Source organism: Oculina patagonica, chromosome 2 (genome assembly GCF_052425735.1).
Source record: "Oculina patagonica isolate OP01 chromosome 2, crgOcupat, whole genome shotgun sequence".
NCBI lineage: Eukaryota > Metazoa > Cnidaria > Anthozoa > Scleractinia > Oculinidae > Oculina > Oculina patagonica.
This window is the reverse complement of record NC_135759.1, coordinates 29100678-29123348: the sequence shown is the minus strand read 5'-3', so window position 1 is coordinate 29123348 and position 22671 is coordinate 29100678. Positions and strand designations below refer to the sequence as shown.

General features: G+C 36.0%; 5 protein-coding genes across 5 annotated transcripts; 3 read left to right on the top strand and 2 right to left on the bottom strand.

Moving 5' to 3' along the window:
- Positions 1-96: 96 nt before the first annotated feature.
- On the bottom strand, positions 97-1302 carry LOC144641942 (octopamine receptor beta-2R-like). The gene has a single exon (XM_078500956.1). The coding sequence runs from the start codon at positions 1095-1097 to the stop codon at positions 99-101; it is 999 nt and encodes a 332-aa protein (XP_078357082.1). The 5' UTR covers positions 1098-1302; the 3' UTR covers positions 97-98.
- Positions 1303-4730: 3428 nt separating this feature from the next.
- Positions 4731-6324, top strand: LOC144643987 (5-hydroxytryptamine receptor 1A-like). Its single transcript, XM_078503387.1, has one exon. The coding sequence runs from the start codon at positions 4899-4901 to the stop codon at positions 5943-5945; it is 1047 nt and encodes a 348-aa protein (XP_078359513.1). The 5' UTR covers positions 4731-4898; the 3' UTR covers positions 5946-6324.
- Positions 6325-9201: 2877 nt separating this feature from the next.
- Positions 9202-10454, top strand: LOC144642274 (beta-2 adrenergic receptor-like). The gene is made up of 3 exons (XM_078501250.1): positions 9202-9598; positions 9768-9781; positions 10344-10454. Exons 1-3 carry the CDS (start codon positions 9202-9204, stop codon positions 10452-10454), a joined length of 522 nt encoding a protein of 173 aa, XP_078357376.1.
- A 1814-nt stretch (positions 10455-12268) lies between these two features.
- On the top strand, positions 12269-15597 carry LOC144643989 (histamine H2 receptor-like). Its single transcript, XM_078503389.1, has one exon. The coding sequence runs from the start codon at positions 13185-13187 to the stop codon at positions 14178-14180; it is 996 nt and encodes a 331-aa protein (XP_078359515.1). The 5' UTR covers positions 12269-13184; the 3' UTR covers positions 14181-15597.
- Positions 15598-20389: 4792 nt separating this feature from the next.
- Positions 20390-22133, bottom strand: LOC144643975 (prostate and testis expressed protein 4-like). Its single transcript, XM_078503374.1, has 2 exons — positions 21981-22133; positions 20390-20732 (listed from the first exon to the last, which is right to left on the bottom strand). The coding sequence occupies exons 1-2, from the start codon at positions 22030-22032 to the stop codon at positions 20488-20490; spliced, it is 297 nt and encodes a 98-aa protein (XP_078359500.1). The 5' UTR covers positions 22033-22133; the 3' UTR covers positions 20390-20487.
- Positions 22134-22671: the final 538 nt, after the last annotated feature.

Below are 22671 nucleotides of genomic sequence, written 5' to 3'. Positions count from 1 at the left end.
GAAAATTTTCATCATGACAAGTGTCGGAACAACTGGAATCACTGAATGCAGTGAAGATAATTAACGGGAAGCCTTCGTGAATAACAAAGTATCGCTTTTCACTCATTTTCTCTTAAGGTACAGCGGCAAACAACATTAAGTTCTCGTTTAATGTCCTTCTTCAAAAAGGCATAAACGAGTGGATTAATAGCAGAATTCACAAAAATCAACAGGTCGGATACCCTAAAAAGGCCATCATTTATAACGCATAATTCTAATTTACTGCAAAACGAAATAACGGTATCAAACGACCAACACAAAACAAAAAGACCGATAACAGCTCCCAACACGGCAATGCTTGATCCATCGGTCGTCCTTTCCCCTTTCTTTTGCTGTGAGGCATAAGAAATTCTTTTGCTTGTTGGTGCTGTCATTTCAAGCGTATTCTTTTCACTGAAAACTTCACTGTGTGTGCTGTTGAACTCAAGTTGTGTTCTTTGCACTGCGACCTGCCGTGCGTGTTTTCTTGCGGTGCGAAAAATATGCATGTACATTGCTGGCATGACAACCGTGGGTACAAGTTCGAATACAGTTATAACAATAAATGCGTGAACCTTTGTTGCCGAACTCTTGACTTTCTCTGAGCTTGAATATTTCCAGAAGAGAGGAGAGAACGATAGCAGGGCTGGAATGATCCAGGATGCTAACATAGCACCAACTAGTCGCTTGGAAGTGGCATACGACTGATAACGCAATGGATGAACTATGGATATATATCGGTCGACTGTCATGACAAATAAATTCGCTATTGAGACTAAGGTGAACAGGTTAAAGAACATGTTGTAAATAGTGATTTCACAGTCCGACCAAAAATTACAAGCGATGATAAAACTAGGAAGAAACAGGCCTACCAAGAAATCTGCCGCAGCAAGAGAAACTACAAAGTAGTTAGTCATTACATGGAGTCGCCTTCTTGTGCAAATGAGGTAGATCACTATTCCATTTCCAAGCACGGCAACGAACGCTATAAGCGGTGCGAGGACGAAGTAGTAGAGTGGCAACGAACTTGAACTGTTGTTGTTTGATTCAGCGTTGGTAAAGGTCTCGTTTTTCATCATCACAGCTTTTCATAAAAAAAAATTACGTTTCCTTGATATATTTGCAATCCACTTACTTTAGTCAGTTACCATCTCAACTGAACGTCCCTTTTTAACAAAGAAAATTCTATACAACGAGTAAATCGAACCCTTGCCTTTTCGGTATAAAGAAGGATAAATTGTCCATTCTTCATCGGCAACGGTTAGTCGTCGTCACGATGCCATGATCTCGATCAAATGTTTAATGATTTATACTAGTACTGGTGGATTTGTTAGTATATTTATCAGCACTTCTCGACACCTGTATAAAATCAACAGCGACCGCCCCCTCTCAAATAATGGAACAGCTAAAAAGGGCCCTAGAAAAGGTATTGAAATTGAAATTACTTATTGTTTTTGAAGTGTGTACGCTTGGCATATAGATCAAATTTGAATGTGTCGGAAAAAAATTAAATAAATTTGTAAACGGTCATTTTATGAAAAGGCTTTTTTAATATACGTTTTAATTTTTAGTCGCATTTGTTGTACGCTCTTTTCACAGTTAAAGAGGTAAAACTGGACGATTTTTTCCAAAACATCTTTTTATAGAAATATATTTTCTTGATGCGTAGGCCACAAAAAATAAAAAGGCTCAATAAAGATAAAAAGTCCATTAAGAAATATTTTATGAAGTTATCATATAACAGCAAGATAAATCACATGATCGTTATCTTAGATTGCAAAAATAGTATAGCGCTTACTTGAAATTTTAAATAAAATGAATTTGGTAGTTGTCCAAGAAACTTTCAGGAACTGTAAACCAAAGAGAAAAACAAACTAACACTAACATTGTAAGCTTCAAATTAGCGGGCATTCAACAAAGCCCGGGAATTGAAAGAGAAGAGAAAATTTCAAGTTGAGGCAGATTAGTAGAACCTCTAACTCTTATTTTATGTGTTGACAGTAGTTGTATATTACCAGTGATTTAAATCAAAGTTAATTAATCCTAAAGAACATAAAAGGCCGCCATCTTTAAAGAATGTCAGCTTTAGAGTGATAGCTTGATGTGGCAGATGTTTCTCACCTGCAAAAGAAACAGCAGAAAAAAAAGGTAGTAATTGTATGGCACTAAAGAAGTATTCAATTGAAGATATTGAAGATGGACTGAACATTTGTGGTACAAAAGTATGATTGCTTTATGTTTTTTTTTTTGTTTATTTACGTGCACTTCATAATTTCAAATCCATCACAATAGCAATAGTTAACCCTGCTTTTACACTAGAGTTGTTTATTGTAAAAGCTTATTTTTTTCTATTTTACTTAGGCTTTTTGCTAAGCAGACATAACAAGCATACTTCTTTTATGCTAACGTAAACAAGACAAAACCTCGACAGTAATTGAAGTATATGTAAATCAGCAGAAAATTAAACGTGCTATTTTAAGTGTTCACAGATAAATTCCCAGCACCAACAACAATAATACAAAACGTCGATATGAAAATAGTTGCTCGACTCTTTTTACTATATTATGCGAATGGCTTATTTTTTGTGTTTTTGTCCACGATCTCGCGGCAACGTTCATCATGCAGAAATTTCAAATAATCTAAGATTGCAAGATAGTTTTCGAAGGCATCCCTAACACCATGGCTGACTCTGCCATTAGAGATTAATTAGAAGCAGCATTTTAGTCCCAGTTTTTTAAATTAAAACTTTGCATTTAAAAAAGACACTTTTAGCGAAGCTACCAGCGGCCCGAAAGGCTGCAGAGCAAAGCCCCTTATCCATAGAAAGTTTACAGAACCATGCTTTTGGAATTTCATGGTCATCATGGCTAGCGGCATGGTTAGCGGGCGCGTGCGCCTAGCGACAACGTACGTCGCCTCTCTTTATTTATTTATTTAAATAATGGCGGTCATACTCCAAAAATAGGGTAAGGTTAAGGTAACGTCAGCTTACATCTTTGATACTGGAAATTCATGTTATGGTCAATTGACAGCTTTCAAAACAAGGTATCCGCTGACTAGTATCACATGACCATATCAGATATAAAATTCGTCGAGGCCGAATGTTTTTTAAAAATGTCCGCTGACCAAGTTATGGCTTGTATTGGATCGCGGGCTCAAGTATATATTTTTCTGTCAACGGTCAATAACTTCGGATTTACAAAAACGGCAAAGTAAATAACAGGGAGCTCTGCTTGGCTAAGTCTATTTAATATATAAATCTTTCTTAGGCGTTTTTTGATCAAGTTGTTCATGTTTCATAATTATTATTATGCAACAAATTGTCACGATGCCCATAGTTATTATTTTTATCCGTTACCCGAATAAAACAGAAATCCTGAAATATAAGTAGAATTGTCTCAAAGTCTTGCAAAGCGCAACATAAACACAGTATAGTTAGCTCTAAAATATTTTCTGTTGGCAATTCGTTGAATAATAAACAATTATCCCCCTTTAAATTTTTTTTTTCCCCCCCCCCCCATTTTAAAAATTTCCTTTTTAATTTTACAAACAACTTTAATTAGGTTGTACTTATAATTAATATAATAAATACAAAAGGAAATTTCACAGCCAAAGAAAATACTGTGTGGCTAAATTACCTCATGCCTTTTCAGGACTATTTTGAAAAGATCAAAGAATTACAAAGTATCCGCTCACGAAGATCGGCCGAAGATTTTCGACTCTCTCTCGAAGAGCTTTCGATTTTTTTCCGTAGGCGTCCAAGTATTAATTTTGATCTTGGTATTTGCCAAAGTTTCGGCCGATCTGCTAAATGTTTTAGACACCCTGATCACGGATTTAATTTTTTCGTGTAGCGTTTAATTTTAGCATATTTTGCAATTGGTTGTTTTCAATCCGACTTGATTTATTTGAGCAAATTAATAACATGACCATAATAACTAACCGATCTTGCTAGGAAGTGCAATATTAACATAAACCATTAAACAACATGAACCGAACAATCGCGTTTGATTTTTAGTCTTCATTCAATTGATAGTTTTGCCGGTACATATCATGTAGAAAACTACTCAAATCGACTTACTGATTGATTTTTAAAGTTCCTTATGAATCACAATGACCTCAGCTACACCAAAAAAAAAAAATAGAAATATATGGTTTGGTTTTAGCTTGTGACAAATTAATATATACGCTATAGTCGACTCAGATTTTTTTATAATTATTTGTATAAGTCACAACATACTTGGATCGACAAGATAATCAGAAAAAAAGACTGTTACTTTTATTTTAAAATCGATTTTTTTTTTATTAAAATGCGACGATAACGCAAAACAAAATTTAAATTTCGAATGTGCAGAGCTGACAAACTGACAGAAAATCTATAAATACGAGATGGGCATGAACAAATAAGCGTCTGTCTTCACATGTATTTGTCATGAACTGAAAACTTGATTTTATAGTAGCAGATCATAATATTGAATAAGTCGGGGGCAATTCTGTAGGTGATTAAAGTAAAATAAAAAAAAGTAATTTCTTTAAGAGTGATTGGAGCAGGCCTTAGCCTTTTTTATACGTCGCGGTAAAGTACTAGAACTGAAGTAGAAAGAAATTGTTTTTGCAGGTGTTTTAACCAAATAGTAAAATTCTGTGTACTTAGTTAAAATTGCTTTTCGAAGTCAATATTCAAATGTGACTCAGCCGTATAGTGACTTACAAGAAGAACTCGCCGCTCCTAATACAGCTACAACAAGACATAGGTTAACAGGCGACTTCCATTGACTATCAAACCTTCCCATTGTAACAATTCAAGCAGCAGTTTATTTCGTTGCGTATAAAATAGAACTGATTTATGCACTTTAAACAAACCAAAGCAGCGGACGACAATGTCTTGGTACATGTGTACAAGTCTGACTATCAGTATCATTGCAATAATAGGAAACGGACTCGTCGTTTGGATGATCACAACAAGAGCGAAACTTCACAATACCACCAACTGGCTTATTCTATCGCTTGCTGTCAGTGATCTCTTGGTTGGTTTGATCATCACACCATTATACATTGCATGTAAGAAGTTAGAAACGTGTGACGTTTATCTAAAAAGTGCCTTCGAAGAACTCTTTCTGTACGAATCAATTTTTAATCTGTGTGCAGTGACAGTTGATCGCTATATTGCCATTGTTTACCCTTTGAAGTATCCAAATTGTATGACTACGGCTGGTTCCGTGAAGACGATTGCAATTTCGTGGGGAATACCCATTGTGAATTTTGGTCTTCACTTCTCTTGGCTCTATGCAGACCCTGCAACAAGAACGACATGGTTTCGCATTTTTACCATTATGGAAACGATTTTCATGGTGGCCATTCCTTGCATTTTGTTAATGGTGGCAAATGTACAGATAATCCAGGTAGCCAGGTTGCATTCAAAAAGAACCATAGCTCAATTGCATGGAATAAACTTCAATAAAATTGGATCCATTTTAACTTCATCCAGTGGTCCGAGCGAGCGTGAGAAAAGGGCTGTCTACAAAGACAATACAAGGCAAACTAAGGTACATGTAGATTCTCAAGAAAACTCATTCAGTGGTCATCGTTCGTTTTCAAGACTAGAAGTAAGAAGCAATAAAGAATTTCGAAAAAAGATACAGCGAGGGCGATTGAAGAGATCTTCCGTAAAAGTAATTATTGCAGTTATAACAATTTTTCTTGTATGTTGGTCTTTGTCCTTGTACGCATCATTTTGCCGGTATCTCGGACTGTGCAATGTACCATTGACATTTGTTAGAATCACGTGGCTCTTTATGATTTTCAACCCTGCAATAAATCCGATCGTATTTATTTTGTTCAAAAGTGATTTGCGAGCGGAATTTGCTACGACGCGCATCTGCATGGTAGCCCTAAAGAGGAATACAACAAGTTTAAACAAACAGTAAACTTCTAACCCAGATTAAATACGTTCTACTAGCTGTTAGACACAAGACATCCTCTCTCATGGCAATACAAAATATAATAGTAAGGTTGCTTGCTTGGGCGTCTGTTTGCACATGTACTTTATATTTTTTCATCAAACTGAGACTCCATGGCCGTTATTGAAAAATATTAGTTAAACCATCTTTTGATTTGAATGACTTAGGATAAGAAACACTACTGTAGTGTAGCACGCTTAAACGTTTTAAAAGCTCTAAAACTCGGCATTATGCAGATTTTGCCTCAAAGTTGACGTAAAATACACAGGCGAAACGCAAATATGCCACATTTGCCATGCAAATCTGTTGCAGATGCTGAGTTAATAATTACCTCGAAAGATAAATATGTCATCACCCAACACAGTTAAATTGTCGATCTAATGTTTGATGATTCCAAATAGTAAATGTTAATTCAACTGAACTGACTCAGCTTTGTACGAAAATGCTGCTGATGAAGTGGGGTGAGCGGGCCTGCAACCGTTGCGAACAACACTGGAAAAACGGGGGAGGGAGATAGGAAGCTCAAGGGCCTGGGATTGAGAATTACATACTAAACTGATGAAGAAAGCATTTTTTCACAGAACAGGACTTTTTATAATTACAACAGTTTATACAAGCTGATTATTTCTGTATAAGCAGTAATCTCAAAAAAGTTTATGTATAACAAGAGCGTGAACTGAAATTTAGTCACTGAAATTTATTAAGATAGTTTAGGCGTTTTTTATTCCTTCACAGGGATATCCTTCGTGCAGACGCTGATTTTAGTTATGAACTTCGGTAGATTACAAAGAAGTAACATAACTTTATTGGTTAAACGCAATTACCAGTAGTTAATTTGCATGGATGGAGGCAGACCAGTTGGCTATATCCAAAGGGTGGGAAAATCCACCAGCTATTGGTCATGGTCGCCAACACTAAATAACAGTCTATCGTCGACTTCAAGAGGTGTCATAAGCTATCAAATTAATCTTCTTGTCGGTGTAAGTCGTTCCCCTAAATGACTACCTTTGTCGGCCCGGTTGCTAACTAAGTTTATTAAGCGCCGTCCGGTCCTTTGTAATGTGACAACAGTTACATTTTTTTTTTATTTAACTATAGCAGCATTACTTAAAAGTTTTATACAAACAAAAATAAAAATTCCTTACAAGAAATGTACTTTTGAAAATATGCAAATATTTGCCATAATGATAAAATGTTCTTCAGTATCGCATTTGAGAGGTGCATGTATAAAAAAGAATGACGAATTGAATCTTAAAGTGATTCCATCTCGCTTCCTTCTACTTTGTAATTTGTTGTAATTTAAAGAAAAATTGTAATTAACTATTTACTTTGATCTTGACGAAGACGGTTATTGAAAGTAATCAAAAAACATCCGTAATCTGGTGCGCTCTGTTTCTGCTTTTTTCCCTCCTTCCCCCCCTCAGTAATGTACTAAGGGGTCTCGCGGGGGTCTGTTTCTGCTCGCCCTCCGCCACCTTCTTCTCCTCTCGACATCCGTTCCCTCCCTCCACCTCTTCCCTTCGCTCTTCGTGCTTGTCGACGTGGCCCACTTCTCCCGTCCACACTCCTTTCCTATCCCCATTTCCCCTCCTTTTCGCTCCCCTTTCACTTTTCCTTCCAACGCCGTTTTCTTGGGGTTGGCGTGGCGGGCCGGCGGCAACTTCTGATTTTGGTTCTTTTCTTCTTCGTTCACACTGATCGTATCCCACTATTCATTGCAAATACAAATGGTTTCATCTCTGTACACACAACTAAGAAGACGGCTAGTTTCATTTTTGCCGTTTGCCGTTTGCCGTAAACGTCATGCTTAACCTCTCTATTGCTGGAAGGCTACAGCAGTAGCCGAAACGTCCTGTACATATTTTAAGCCAGTGTCAACTTTTATCAAATAATTTTTAATCTAAACATCCGTATTGTGAAACGATAAAGTTCCAGCGACCTTCTTTAACGCCCTTATAAACTTATTAAAAATTAACTCGCGCCGTCTAGGTTAATTCTCTAAATGTGTGATTGTATGAAATAAAATTGATTTGGGGATTAACCACTAAAATTAGTTTTTATTGAGGTAATACCATCAAAACAAGTTTGCATTTGAATAGAGTCCGTTAGCTATTCCAAATTATATTTAACGTTACTTCTGTAAATGTGTGATTACATGAAATAATGATTGATTTGGGGTTTGTTTTATATTGAGGAAAATAATCAAAGTTTGCGTTTAAATAGATTCGTTAAGGTATTCCAAATTATATTTACTTCGTTATTCTGTAAACGCAGCTGCCCCTGGTTACCACGGTCGAACTAAAATAAAGAAGGTAAGCGGTTATAACGGTATGTATTTCCTATAAGTAAATTTTAAAAAATAACAGAACTCTCTAGCAGAAACCTTTTTTTAATGTACTGATTTCAACATTATTTGGAATTGTTGCTTTTCTTGGAATTGTTTCTACTTGTGTATTTGCAATGAAACCTTGATAATAAAGAAGGGTCAAGGGACTGAAAAAATATGTTTGTTATTAATCGAGGTTTCGTTATATCAAGGTTCCTTAAATCTCCATGAATTTTACTATAACTGGGGCGAAGAATATCGTTCTCCAGTAGTCCTTGACATTGACTTTGTATACTTCTTAGGGCATTGATTTTCTAGATAAAGTGCAAGGAAAACACCGCAACCGTCACTGGAAAATAAGAATTTATTTCCAAGTTAAACAAGATTTATTTACTTACCAAATATGATCTCAAATATTACTAAATTTTCGAAAATTTAAGGCGGCTCTGACACCGCTACGTAGAAACTTTGTGTTAATTTTCCTTTGCAAAATGTTGCGTATTTACATGCTGATTATTACCCAGTGATAAAATGAAATTGGCTCACCGAGCTCGTTTTTGAGTTGTAAGCACTTAAAGCAAAAATTAAGGGTGTTTTAAGGCAGTTGGTAAAAATTAAGGGTGTTTTAAGGCTGTTGGTATACTTAATACATGATGCCAATTAGATTACATTCTTACTACAATTTTCTTTGTAAAGAGCCAAGATTTTAATGTTTGTTCAGTTTTAGTTTGGTCTTGCATCCGGCTTCACGGTGTTCCCGTTAAACGAGTTTCCTTTGCAAACAAGGTATGGAACTGCTGCATTAGAAAACTCTTTCAAAAAATACTATTAGCTGTTTAATTTCTTTCTTTCTTTTTCCTTTCCAGGCGATATAGAATAATCTAAAAAAAATTAGCAATGTCAGCAACTAAAACTGACGAAGGAAGAGAGTCCTATTGGTACTGGATACTCATTTCTGTAATCGCATTTGTAACAGTTTATGGAAATGCACTTGTTATTTATTTAATCGCTACACGACCGAGACTCCACATAACACCCAACTGGTTCATCCTGTCTTTATCGATCGCGGATTTCTCAATTGGGCTGATTGTAGCACCATCTTACATCGTCTACACATTTTGGGTCGATATCAATTTCACCATTCTGGTAATGTTCTACAACCTCCTCCTTTACGCTTCAGTTGGGAACCTTTGTGCAATGTCGTTTGACCGTTACATTGCTATCACAAGGCCTCTTCGCTACGTGTCTCTGATGAAGAATTCAATGGTGCTAAGATTGATTGCGTTTGCTTGGGGTGTGCCTATTATCATAACACTTATACCACTGACTTAGATGTATCTGGCATCAAACACACAACAAGAGCAAGCTGAGCAAATATATCCAGCAATTTTCTTTGTATTATTTAAAATGATTCCTTGTATAGTCATGTTTTTAACGTATATACACCTATTTTCCATTGTCAGAAATCAAAATCGCCGTATAATGGCTTTAGAACGGCAAATAGCAAGTCGGTATAATATAAATTTCCATTGCAGACGAGGCAGACTGTATGAAAAATCAATTGTTCATGTGTTTTTCCTTGTAGTCATAATAATAATAATAATAATAATAATAATAATAATAATAATAATAATAATAATAATAATAATAATAATAAAAACCTTTATTTAATCACGATCTGTTTTAAAGCAAATACATGCTTGAGGGGTCGTGTGTGACTATCTACCTACCTAAGAAAATTAATATTACATTGTAATAAGCTAAAATAAACGATATTATATTTTAAAAAGATTAAGATTTAAAATTGAAAATCACACATGTGTTTCGGAGTTGTCTGGATCGACAAACTGCTAAAATTAAGTTTTTTAAATATGGGGTCCATTCTCGCTTTTTTGCAAAACTGCTTGTGGTTGGTAGCGTTATTAAAGAAGCTTTACACAAAATTCCATAAGACTGCACCTCTGTGCTGGATTGAGTTCTTTAAAAAGGACGTTGAAAATCGTTGGACCACCGCTTTTTTGTGTCCTCCTAGGTTGTAGGGTCCGTGTCTCCACGTTACTAAATCTGAAATCGTTTTAGGAATCTTTTCAATTACAACATTAATTGTTCGAAATATGCTGGGTATTATCAGCATACAGGGCATTCTGTAATTATTTCAAACTTTGTCAAGTTTCGATTACACTCGTCCAAATTTCCCGGTTCTTTCTCCTCTTCAACAGTGCTATCAATGTTTCGTGTACGCCTTTCTTAAGAAAGACATTAGAGATGAGATGAGAAAGTTAGTAAGATTTTGAATATAAGTTCAATTCTGTGCTTCAGTATAATGTTTTGCATTTTGATATCAATTATATTATAGTTCGCCTGCAAGCTTTGGGTGCGACTTTGTTAAATTAGGGGGATTTTTGGGGGCAATTTTGGTGAGTGGAATGCTAATTTTTTGCCAATTTCAAAATTCAAAATTCAAACATGGCCCAAGCCTTCGGGAAATAAAATAAATTGCATCGAAGTTGGGGGTTAAAAAAATAATTCTATTGTTTTATTTTTTAAGCTTCGGAGCCAAGTTGAAAAAAAAGGAAAACAACGACAAAAACATTTTTTGCTTGTGCATGCTCAAAGTACCTGAAGTAAAAAGAACTTTTTCGCTTAATTTGGTTGCTTATTGTGCCTTTTTTTTCTAAAAATTAATGGAAAGATGAATTTGACGGAAAGAAAAAAAATATCAGATTTTTGGCTCTTCAAAGAGGCATCGTGGACGCAAGAGTGGGTCATGAGACTGGAAACGAATATGCATGAGATGACGTAGTTAATGGTTCGGGGATTTGATAACACCTAAGTTTCTAAGCAAGTGAAAGATCATCGCAGGTATGTACTCAACTTAAGCAGTCGAGAAGAGCAAGCCTGAAAAAAATTCAGTCTTGAACGGGAATCGAACCCATGACCTCAGTTTCTGTTGTAAAGAGTCGATGATATTTATCGATTTCTTTAAAAGAATCTCAAGGTTATTAATACATAACTTTATTCTTCGTAACTTTTTTACAGAAAATTGAGTCATGAATTTGATATTCGACAGATAAGCTTTCTTCCCTTTAGTATATTTTTTCAAAGGCCATTTTTGACTACGCAAATAAACATGTGCTTTACCAGATCTGTTTATTCATCCATCCAAAATTGGCTAACGAATATACAGTGCTACTATTTTATATATGTGTTATCTTGTGCTATCATTGTGAATAAGTGTTAACTTTAAGAATTTCGTGCCTAATAAAGTATCTATCTATACATCAAATGACTCAGCGTCCTGCTACATAATCTGTGTTACCATGGTTACACGAGATAAGAACGGGTAACATTAGGTAACATATATTCTAGGTAGAAATGAGGGGCTTGGGATAGTATTTTAATATTGAGTCAAAAATCCTTAAAATAGAAGACATTAATGCGCTTGGAAACGTCCTAGACACAGTAACAAAATGTTTCTTTGTTGAGCCGCGCAGAACAAGAACGTCCTTGACATGTTGCGTGCATTTTTTTCTTTGTGTGCGGTGAAGCATTTCTCGCACTTAATCTCTGTAGTATTTGTTTAGTATAGAAGTATCAGCAAAGAGCACATGCTGGAGCATGTAAGTGTACAAGAAGGAGAGCTTTTAAAATTATTGTGCGACATGGCGCTAATTTGTTAAAAAAAAAAGTCAAAAATAGGGTGTCAAAGTTGAAACGAAACGTTTTCTCACCCTGAAAGTTATGCTTCCTATTTTCTTTAATAATGACTTGAATATTTTAAAAGTGACAGCATTAATATCCTGCTGCGAACAGATGAGACTGATTATATTTGGATGATGCCTAATTCATGTACGCCTATTTTAGGCTATTCTCCCAGGTAAACAGCAAAAACGGAAACAACATTTTTTTAACCTAAAATTATTTCTTAATTTCAGCGCACATTTATATGAGAGTTTTTGTGGATTTTCAGTAAGTGAAATTTCTTTCACCAAGCCGTTATAAATATAAAGATAATCAAGGCGTAGTAAATATAAAGATCTTCTAAATATTCGCACAAAGCAGACCGCGCGTTCGTCCGTGACCTATTCGTGTCATTATTTTCGTTGAAAGATTTCATAAATAAGTTCGATTATTGACTTTATTAGCTAAGTAGCAATGTTGAACCAAAAGATTGACGATTTCTACTACTTCCCTAGTTCTTTTTTTTTTAACTTTTCGTCGAGGCTAATGCAATAAAATATGTTTTACTCCCAAATGAAATGTATTCACTACGTTGTCAACGTAGTTTAAACAGAGATGACACTTTGTCAAGTTGAGAAAATAAATCGAGGAAATGAGCAGTCAAGTGCAGATAAGACAAAACGAAATGCTTCAATGTTGACAATTAAAAACGGCTAATATTGCTCCTTCGTTTCCTTGATTATATTAATGTTTGTTAGTGAGTTGCTAGTACAAAAAATCTCGGCAAGAGTCGGCAACGACAACAAAAAGGTAAACTTGAAAATAAAATAAAGAAATTTAATTTTGTTTGCAAAGTTTCATGAAAGCATTCTAAGTAAGGCAGCTGTGTTTACTTCTTAAGAAATATTAAGCTTGAGATAAAAGTAGCATACGTCAACCATTAATCCTAAAGGAAAACTGCACGACCAATGGTAAGGAGAGATCGCTGACTGAAAGCTCTAAATTTATGGTTTCTACGTGCTCAGTTTTATAAAGAAAGACAAAGCTACAAGGTCGTTACTGGTGCAAAGTCAAAACTCGTCCTCCTCTAGAGTACAAGTTACCACAAGAACTTGTCGTTCCCAAAAGGTTAGTTTACAGTTTACAAGCACTAGCGCTTTAAACTTTGATTTCTTCTGACAACAAAATTTTTAAAGCCGATGGATGAAAACAACCAAACTGTACCTGTTAATGCAACTCAGACTCCAAATGGCAAAGGAAGAAATCAAGAAGTTCCTCCTGAGATCTGGTTTTGGATCATCATGGCCACAATTGGTGTCGTTGCTATCCTCGGCAACACTTTAGTCATTTTCTTAATCACAACGCGTCGGAGGCTACAAACAACTTGCAACAGCTTCATTTTGTCCCTTTCCTTTTCTGACTTGTTGACTGCCGTCACAACAATACCAGGTTCTTTTATTTGCCATTTCGGGCTCCAATGCTCTCCCATTTTCAAGGTCTTCTGTGACTTCTTTCTTTGTGCTTCAGTGGTAAATGTTTGCACGATGACAGGGGATCGATTTTGTCGGGTCGTGTACCCTTTACGATACCCTGTGCTAATGTCTCCAAAACGAATTGTTGTGACCATTTTGATAGGGTGGACCTTGCCTGTATTTCTGCACACGATACCATCACTTTATATTTTACTGAGCCCAAGCATTGACCATCAAAACGCTGGAAGGATTTTCGGTGTTATTCAAATGTTTACATTTGCCATTTTGCCTTGCGTTGGACTTCTGCTTGCCTATGCGAAGATATCGCGTATTACTTTCAAGCATTCCAAGCGTCAACGAGTTCAAGTGGAGCAAATTAGTATGAACTCGAGAATATGCCAGCAAATGGCCCAACGAGTAACTCGAAAGTCTTATTCCGTTCTTGTTCTTGGTGCGGTAATCTTCTTCTTCGTCTTTAGCTGGGCTTTCTCGATTTACAGAGGAATTAGTGGAAGCTTTTCCCTGCATAAAGTTCAACTTCCTATGATCTGGGCTTCGAGGATTTTCTTAGTTACCAGTACTGCAGCTAACCCAGTTGTGTACGCGATTCTAAAACAAGACTTTAGAAGAGAGCTGGTTCGTACGTTATCGCTGACAAGAAACCGTATACGAGGGCAAGATCTGCATTTAACGGAAACTCGGATGGCCGGCCAGTCTTGTTAGTCTCCGCCTCGCAAAATTCAGCTATGCGATGGTAAGAACTCGCAACACTGACATTTATTCGTACAACGAACTGTTAAGTTCTAAAATATTTTTTGGCACAAATCTTTGTTAACGACATTCATTTAATATTGACGAGACGCTTTAAATATCAATTTCCAGCAGAATTCAGCTGCTTATTCTATTATTTTTAAATAACGCAAATTTATGTATTTTAAGATGCGACGGACAAAGAGGCGAACTCTCGATTAGTTAAATTAACAGAAAATGATTTGGATAATGAAGGAAAGGGGAACGTAGCTTTAAATTGCAAAATGCAAGCAGGTAAACACGAAAGATCTGTGTTTATACTTTACTTCCGCTGTTCCTCTTAAAAAGAAATATTTGAGCCATGTCGTTGACATTACTGACAAACAGGGTACACAAAAAAGCTCACAAGCGTAAGAATAACCATAACTGATAGACATGGTGGAAAAATAAGAATAATCTATTTAGTATTGAATTTTGCGTTGGTCAACTGATAAACAAACTACTAAAAACACATTCAGCGTTCTCTCACGGAGAATAAAGCTCTTTTCGTATACTGATTGCAATAATTCTCGTTGTCAATTCTAGTAAAATGAATTTGCCTTTCATTTTTTTTTTTTCTAAGCGTCAAAGTTAGGTGGCAGGTGGCTAAGTAGTGGGAAATTGCTTCTCGAGTTTCAAAGGTTTCAAGTTTCCAAAGTAGTCGCAATTTTTCTTTTACTTTGAGACCGTCATTTTGGTCTAAAGAGTGTTTGTTCAAAAGCCATAATTTTCCCTTGACAACCAGGTTCAAATGAGTATATTTACTTTAATGTTACCATCCCATTAACTCTGATTAGTTCTAAGAGCCATTTTTGGCAATACCATAAGAACGAGATGGTGATGTGACAAATTTGTATAGTCTTGCAGATAGATAAAATGATTCAATGATATATGAGGTATTGGCTTAGTTTAAAAAAAAGATTAATTACATCCTTGCTGTGACTTTGAATTAAGGCTACTATGTCATATACCGCGTACTTCTAGAAATATTCTTAAAGACGTATTCTAGCGTGCTTTTTGTACAGAGAATTGCGATAATACATGTATTCGCCGCTGCAACTTTAAAATAGTCATATTGTTATTTATTTACCTCTTAGTAGGAAAATATAAGAGCTGAACGAATTTATAAAATACATCTTTCAAATTGGTGATAAACGCCGGAAAACAAAATACCCCATTGCTAGTGCAGTGGAAACTTGATGAAACGAACTGCCAAGAGATTAGGAAAACTATGCTTGTTATAACTGTGGTTAGTTATGCCAGGGTTTACTGTAACTGAATTTGGAAGGACTGACATCGTCCGTGATGCCTAAAACTAGTTATATCAGATTTATCTCCAATAAAGGGAACTGATAAAAACTATGAACTCTGAGTTATTTTTTGTTTTATGCTGTACATATTCTGAAAACATTGTTTTTGGTGAAAAAGAGACAAAAGAAAGGTTGAAGGTAGAAGGTTACTGCAGATTACTTTAAGTGCTGGCTATGGAGCGGATAGTCTGAAGCGGGCGAGGGCGAGCAGACAAATGACTGCAGAATAATTAGGACTAGATTCTACTGAGGTGTTTGCTTAAGCGTTCAAGAAATGCAATGTAGCATACATCGTCAAAAAAGGTTTTTTTCGCTTTACATCTTATTCAGTTGTTGATAACTCGGTACCTGACTCGTCCCTAGTCGTCTCTTATGCGAAAATTGCAAGACGGGAAGGGTGGCGGGAAGGAGGAAAGGCGAGAGACGACTGGCAGATCTTGTTTCCAAGATGGCGGACGGATTAATCTGCCAGTCGTCTCCTTCGCTTCTTCTCTTCCTTCCCATGATTCCCTCCGTGTTCAGCAGTCGACTCAAGACGGACTCAAAAGACGACTGGGGACGAGTCAGAACTCGGTACTGGATCAGTTAGGGAAATAATATTTCAGAGTTCACCTTAATATTTGTTCTGACTTAGTAAACTTGTTATTTAATCATTTTTTAGGTATATAAATGCGGCGAAATTGATAAGAGGACGATAGTAAGACAGACATACAAAGAAGATTGCTAAAACACCAAATTAGGCTTTTATTATGGCAAAATTATCTGTTACTTCCATTGCCAGGCTAGCGGCGTGAAAACACTTCATTATGACTGGCATTGCTGTGGGATCTTAATCTTTGGTAAAATCTAATTTTTTCCAAAACAAATGTTTATATATCACATGTTTATGGGCATCGAAATAGATTTCGTAGCTCGGTTCTAATGTCCCTCTTTAGCAATGCATATACAACTGGGTTAACAGCAGAGTTTGTGTAGATAAAAACCAATGACAATCGGTCTAGAACAATTTTGTCGACATAATGGCACTCAAAATAATGTCGGCAGAGTGATTTGTAGATATCAAACGCCCAACAAATGACAAACAGGATAACAACAGCTCCGATGACTCGGACAGATCTCTCTTGAAGTCGCAATCTGTAGTCAGGAATTGTATCAGCTTCTATAGCTTGATTAAATCTCAACTGGGCAAGCTGTACGGCGGTTCGTCTTCGAAGTTTCCGAGCCGTGTGTAGTATTTTCAAGTACATGAACAATAAGACTACCGGTGGTAGAAATTCAAAAAGGATTAGCATTGCCGCTGTGTAAACCTTCTTAGCTTGGTCTTGAACTTCAATGGAGACCTGGTCTTGCCACAAAAAAGGTAAATATGCGAGCGTTGCTGGTAATACCCAAGAGCTTGCTATTAAAAGGATAACTCGCATTGAAGTCATAAACATGTTGTATTTCAGAGCATGCACAAGCGCTATGTATCTGTCAAAGGTCATCATGCAGGTATTGGCGATAGAAATAGCAAGTATTGCATTGAAGGAAGAGAAAAACACTGCGTTATTACAAAAAATGTCTTCCTGGTGACAGATAAAAGATACTGAGGGAAGAACGAGTCCAACGAAAAAATCCGCCACGGATAACGAAAAGACGAACCAGTTACAAGTGACTTGGAGATTTCGCCGTTTTAGAATAAGAAAAACGACAAGACCATTGCCGAACACTGTCAGGAGCGAGATCAAGCCTTTCATGATCCAGTACCAAGTAGGCTGCTCCGCCGGGCTATCACCGCTGTATTTTCCAGTTAAATTTGTCAAATTGTTGGTACTATTTGCAATGTTTACTGCCATTCCTTTGGTTGTGTCAGCAACCCAAGCAAAATTACCTTTAGAACTAAAAACAGAAAACAAAATGGAAGATATGCAATGAGATATTTCATTTGAAACATTTATTAATCAATAAAATCCATTTATATTAGCTGTAGCATGACCTATTTTCAGTTGTTGAACAGAAAAGGCCATGTGTAGACAACGTGAAAGATTAAGTCACTTGAGAAAACGATGAGAGCGTAGATGGTGTATAATTTTAAAAGGTATTATAGTACCAAATGTCGATAATCGTAACATGTACACATGTTAACAAAGGTGAACCGAAAAGAAACATCTTCGCACCAAACGTAATTACATTTACAAAAGAGTAGCATTTAGAATTTTTGGCAAATGAGCACAGAAAACTGCTGAAAAAGACTAATACAGCTAAACTAGTCTACAAAAAACGTATATATACTTACGTTTAATCTCCCTTGACAGCCTATTAGATTTTGTATTATCAAGCCATGTTATGGAGCGACCCAAATAAAATTGATGTTTCCTATTTCTGTGTCGGTGTTTGCTAATGGGAGGAGGCCAGGAAACCGCATATAACTATTTACACAAGTAAGCGGCTTTTCAAACGACCTCTTTAATAACCTGAATAGTACCAAGAAAGAACTTTAACTAACCTTCCACAGAGAAATAAGTTTGAAAACAAATAGTAATCGCACTACGAAGAGGTATTGTTAATCCCACTTAGAAGCACTGAATATTTTAAAAGGGTTTTAGAAATACTCAAATATTGTTTGTTTTTCATCAAGCAGGCCGTGAATATTGTGCAAATAATTCACCCTCCGCAATGTAAATACAATTTTTAATTTCTTTTCTTTTGATTTGAAACTCAGCGCTATATTTTGGCTATACCCTTACGTACCGCGGCCATCACTTTCCTTTCGTAAGATAGACTGCCAGAACCAGAAATATTAATTTAATCAGTACTATTAAAATTAACCTCGATCAAATGGCAGCGTTATTTGCTATGTATTTTTCTCAAAGTCCATCTGTCCATCAGTCTCTATCTGTTTCCTTTGTACTATATTTTCTTTTCCATATCAGTTCGCTTCGTATATGTCTTCAATCCCTGTACTGTATTTAAACTCGTAATTTAAATTCGTCATGTAACTGTTGTAAAAACTTGGAAATTACATGCAAGCATCAAAATTAAGAATTGCCCTCCGGTTTTATCAAGTTCCAATGTTTTCGTCGATTCCATAAATGTACCAACGAATGCTTTTCTTCTGTTTGATTTTTTTTTATGTCCAACTGAGCGAAAGCTTCCAAAAAGCTTCCAATAAATAGTGAACCGACCTATTACGAAACATATTACTGAAATAATCCTGTTTTACCGGATAAATCTCTTGCACAATCATATGCTTGTAAAGTAAATATAGAAAAGGACAATTTTTTTAATCACTTGGTTTATTTAGATAATCTATTTGCTTTGGTCGTGATTGTTTACAAAGTAAAAATAAGTCTTTTGCGGGGAAATAATCTTTGCTATCTAATCTATGTTCTTTGCTTGTGTAATCTATATATGCTATGATCAAAACACATTAATTTTTCTCTTTGGAAAGCCATACGTTGACAAGCACGTACCACAAGAAAAGATATCTTTGAAAAACGTTTATTTCTTTTCATTTTCTTTTCTTTTATTTTAATTTACTCCAGTTTTTATTTGTTACAAAGACAACTTTACGATGAAAATCAGTTCATGTTTATAACATCCTTGGCAACGGTGATATTGATTCCCTTTCCATGTTTCCTTCTGTAGCTGTTATCATATTCGTCTCGACATTGATTTACTATACGGCGTTATAGACATTGTTCAATGTTTTGGGTGATACAAAAATCTTATTATTAGTTTTAGTTTTCATAATTTTCTTTTTTTTATATAATCTTCTACCAACAACTCTTAGAAGCGAATACACAAAGAGAAAATATAATTAAAAAACAGATTGAAATAAAATGAATATTAAATAATAACAGCAATAACAAGAGATGATAAATTGCAAGAAAAACCCCGTCACTGATAAATAATCTGAGCCTTTGCTCATCAATACACTTTGTTTTTAATGATTAAAATCTTAGTTCCTGTCTCTTTGTACACCAATAAAGTTACAGCACGTATTTCTGACTTTCCCAACGAAGATGGCATACACCTTTTCTGTACATTAAGCTTAATCTCTAAATATTCAAATTTAGCTGCAGTATCTTCTTTCTAAACAAATAACTCTAGTTGGTCACCAGTTCCATAGAACTCAAGTTTTCACTTGAGTGTCAAAAGTAAATTGCGTTTGCTTTGGTTTTGCATTACTACGCTTAGTGACTGGCTTAAAAATCTCGCGCCACTTTCTCAGCCAATCGGAACTCGTAAAACCAAAACCAATCGTGACTCGCTCGCGCACGTTTTCCCAAGCTTCGTGTCAGCTACGTGTATTTGCTTCGAGTTTTGATTGGTCCACTGGATTGTCTGTGTCCCTTTTGTTTGGCCAGAGTAATTACTTTGGTTTTGGTTTAACGACAGTCAATTGAAAACTGCTCTATGATAAGCTTGTTCCAGGCTCACAAAGATAAAAAAAAGGAAATGAGACGAGTTGGCCTAGAGAGAGTGACTTCAGATGATTCACTTTATTTGCAATAAATTGTTGCTAGCTAGCCTCGTTCTGATGCAAAAATTGCACGAACCACGCATGATTATCAATTGGCTTTTTGGCAATGACTTTGCGCCACCAATCATTGATTCTGAAATCAGCATCATGAGCTTTACGAGATACGAGGCTTGGCCATCTTGTTAGAATTCTGTTTTTGGAAACAACAACGACAAAACAATTTGGTTTGGCATACTGAACACGCTAAAAAAGAATTGATTGATTGATTGATTGATTGATTGATTGATTGATATTGTTTGATTGATTGATTGATTGCAATACATCTACCCAACATTCGCTGGATTCAGTAAATATAATATCACTAGACATATCATCAGCCTTACACTGAGGCTACACTGCTTGGTTTTATTCATTTTCTCAAACTCTTTCTACTTTTAAATTATTCACAAGCCGTTTCTTCAAATCTCTACTGGCCTCTGTTACAAAGATTACTGTTACAGCACTTGTATACGCAATCCTTCTTATCTTTGCAGAATTCGCTGCACACCGACTCTTCACTGCACGTTCTTCGATGGTACTTGTTCTTTCCTTCAGGCGCCTCCTCCATTGTCACGCATCTCCATCCGGGCTCACAATAACGTATTTCCTGATGAGCGGTGCACTGGGACCAAGTGGAAGATTCGGGGCATTCGTAGCACGACAAGCACTCACCTAAGAGAGATAATAGCCTTGTAATTAAATTGACAAGCACTCACCAAAGAGAGATAATAGCCTTATAAATTGCCACCCACAGAATAACTGACTTTGGCAAGAGTGAACATCAGACTATTTAAAGAGCGTAAAACCGATACATTATTGGCATAGGTGAAATGATGGTTAAAAGGTTTGAATTTTTTTTGATCAGTCACATCTATCATTGGCGAATTAAAACAAGATCGGTGTTTAAACTGCAAGTTAAAACTCAGAGCTCCTTAATATTTTTAATATTTTCTGTAGTGGCAAATTATCGGTATCGATTTAAAAAAAAAACATTAACAAACAAGAATATCAATATATCTATCACAACATTCACGAATTTATCACCGCAACAACTGACGACTGAGGCGCAAGAGTATGTCAGCTCAGTAACCAAGGTCTTACCAGACCGGTTACCGCCAAAAGTTAGAATATCCTAAGACGTTTCTTTTTTTTTCCTAGCTAGCAAGCACGCGACCCCATCACCGCCTGGCGCCCTCTCGACGAGCTCTAAAGGAGGGTCTGTAAACAGACTACCAAAACTGTTTGCAGGATTTGCATTTTCTTTCTTTCTTTTTTTGCGGGATGGGGAACCTTTATTTCTTTTATTTTGTGGTACCTGCAAATTAACCTCGAATGCTTTGGCGATGCGCAAAGCCAGTTCCAGCAAAAACTGAGCACAACAACTGTTAAAATACACTTAATAAGTATTGTTTCTTTTTCCTCCACACATACTATACGACATGTTTTGCAAAAGACAGTAGTCCCTATTCTAAGCATCGATTTAAGTTCGTTACCATAGACATGTTCGGTTTTCCTAATAGATCGAAATAGAAGCTTCACTACCTAAAATATTAGGGCCAGTCAAACTTCTAAAAACAAAATAAACAGTTAATAATTACAGCGAATGTCCTGGTTCAGTTTCACAACTTCATGGCTTCTTGATTTTCCCAAATGTACCTTCAGTTCACGAGGCTTTTCGCCGTCTACCTTGGCCACTTTGCCACGTGAAAACACTTGACTCAATAACCCTGATCAGGTTAGATAACCGCTATTCAAGCAAATTTATAAGTCAAACTCTCTCGAAAAAACACGGCATAAGTAGATTGTCTTTCTCATGGCCAAAGTATATTTTATTTTTCCAAATTTTTTATAAAGATAAAAATAGCAACCAAAGGTCACTTTTTTCTATATAAGCATGAAGTAGCAATAATAATCACTCACCATAATGCAGCAGTAACGATACAAGACAGATCACGGTAATGAACGCCTTCATGGTTATAAATTGTCTTCCTCTTTCGTCTTATCTTTGCTCTAAGTGATTCAAAGTGAAAGGCTTATTGTTAACACTGAACGTTTTAATTCGTCAATTAACACTACAAATTGGTTAAATCTTTGTTAATTGACAGAAACCGTGTTCAAGCAACTTGCTGATTGCCTCAATGTCCACAAACTCTTAATTGTGTGTATCTTTGGCAAAAGAAATATATTCAAATTTAATTAGGTAATTTTCCGTGTTTAAATAAGCTTAGTTTTGACTCCTCAGCTGTATAAACAAGAGGAAGAGATGGGCCATAAATCAGCTAGACATAGAAGCTCCGACTTTATTGTATTGGATGCCATGACTCATTTTTCGAAAGAACACTTCACACCAATCACTGTTCCACATTCGCCTTAAACAGACTTCCATATGGCTGGACGCCTTGAATACGTTCAATTCGTTGCTGTTCTCAAAAGAGCTATTTAATTAACTAAGTTCTATACGATTAGATTTGAGGCATCTCATAAAATAACCGTTTTTTGCAAAGATATACATAACGTTGTTACGAGATCTATGACTTTTTAATAAATTCTTAACCTCGGATATTGCATTTCTAGCCGTTTCTGTTTGGTTCAAAGACCTCAGACTATATTT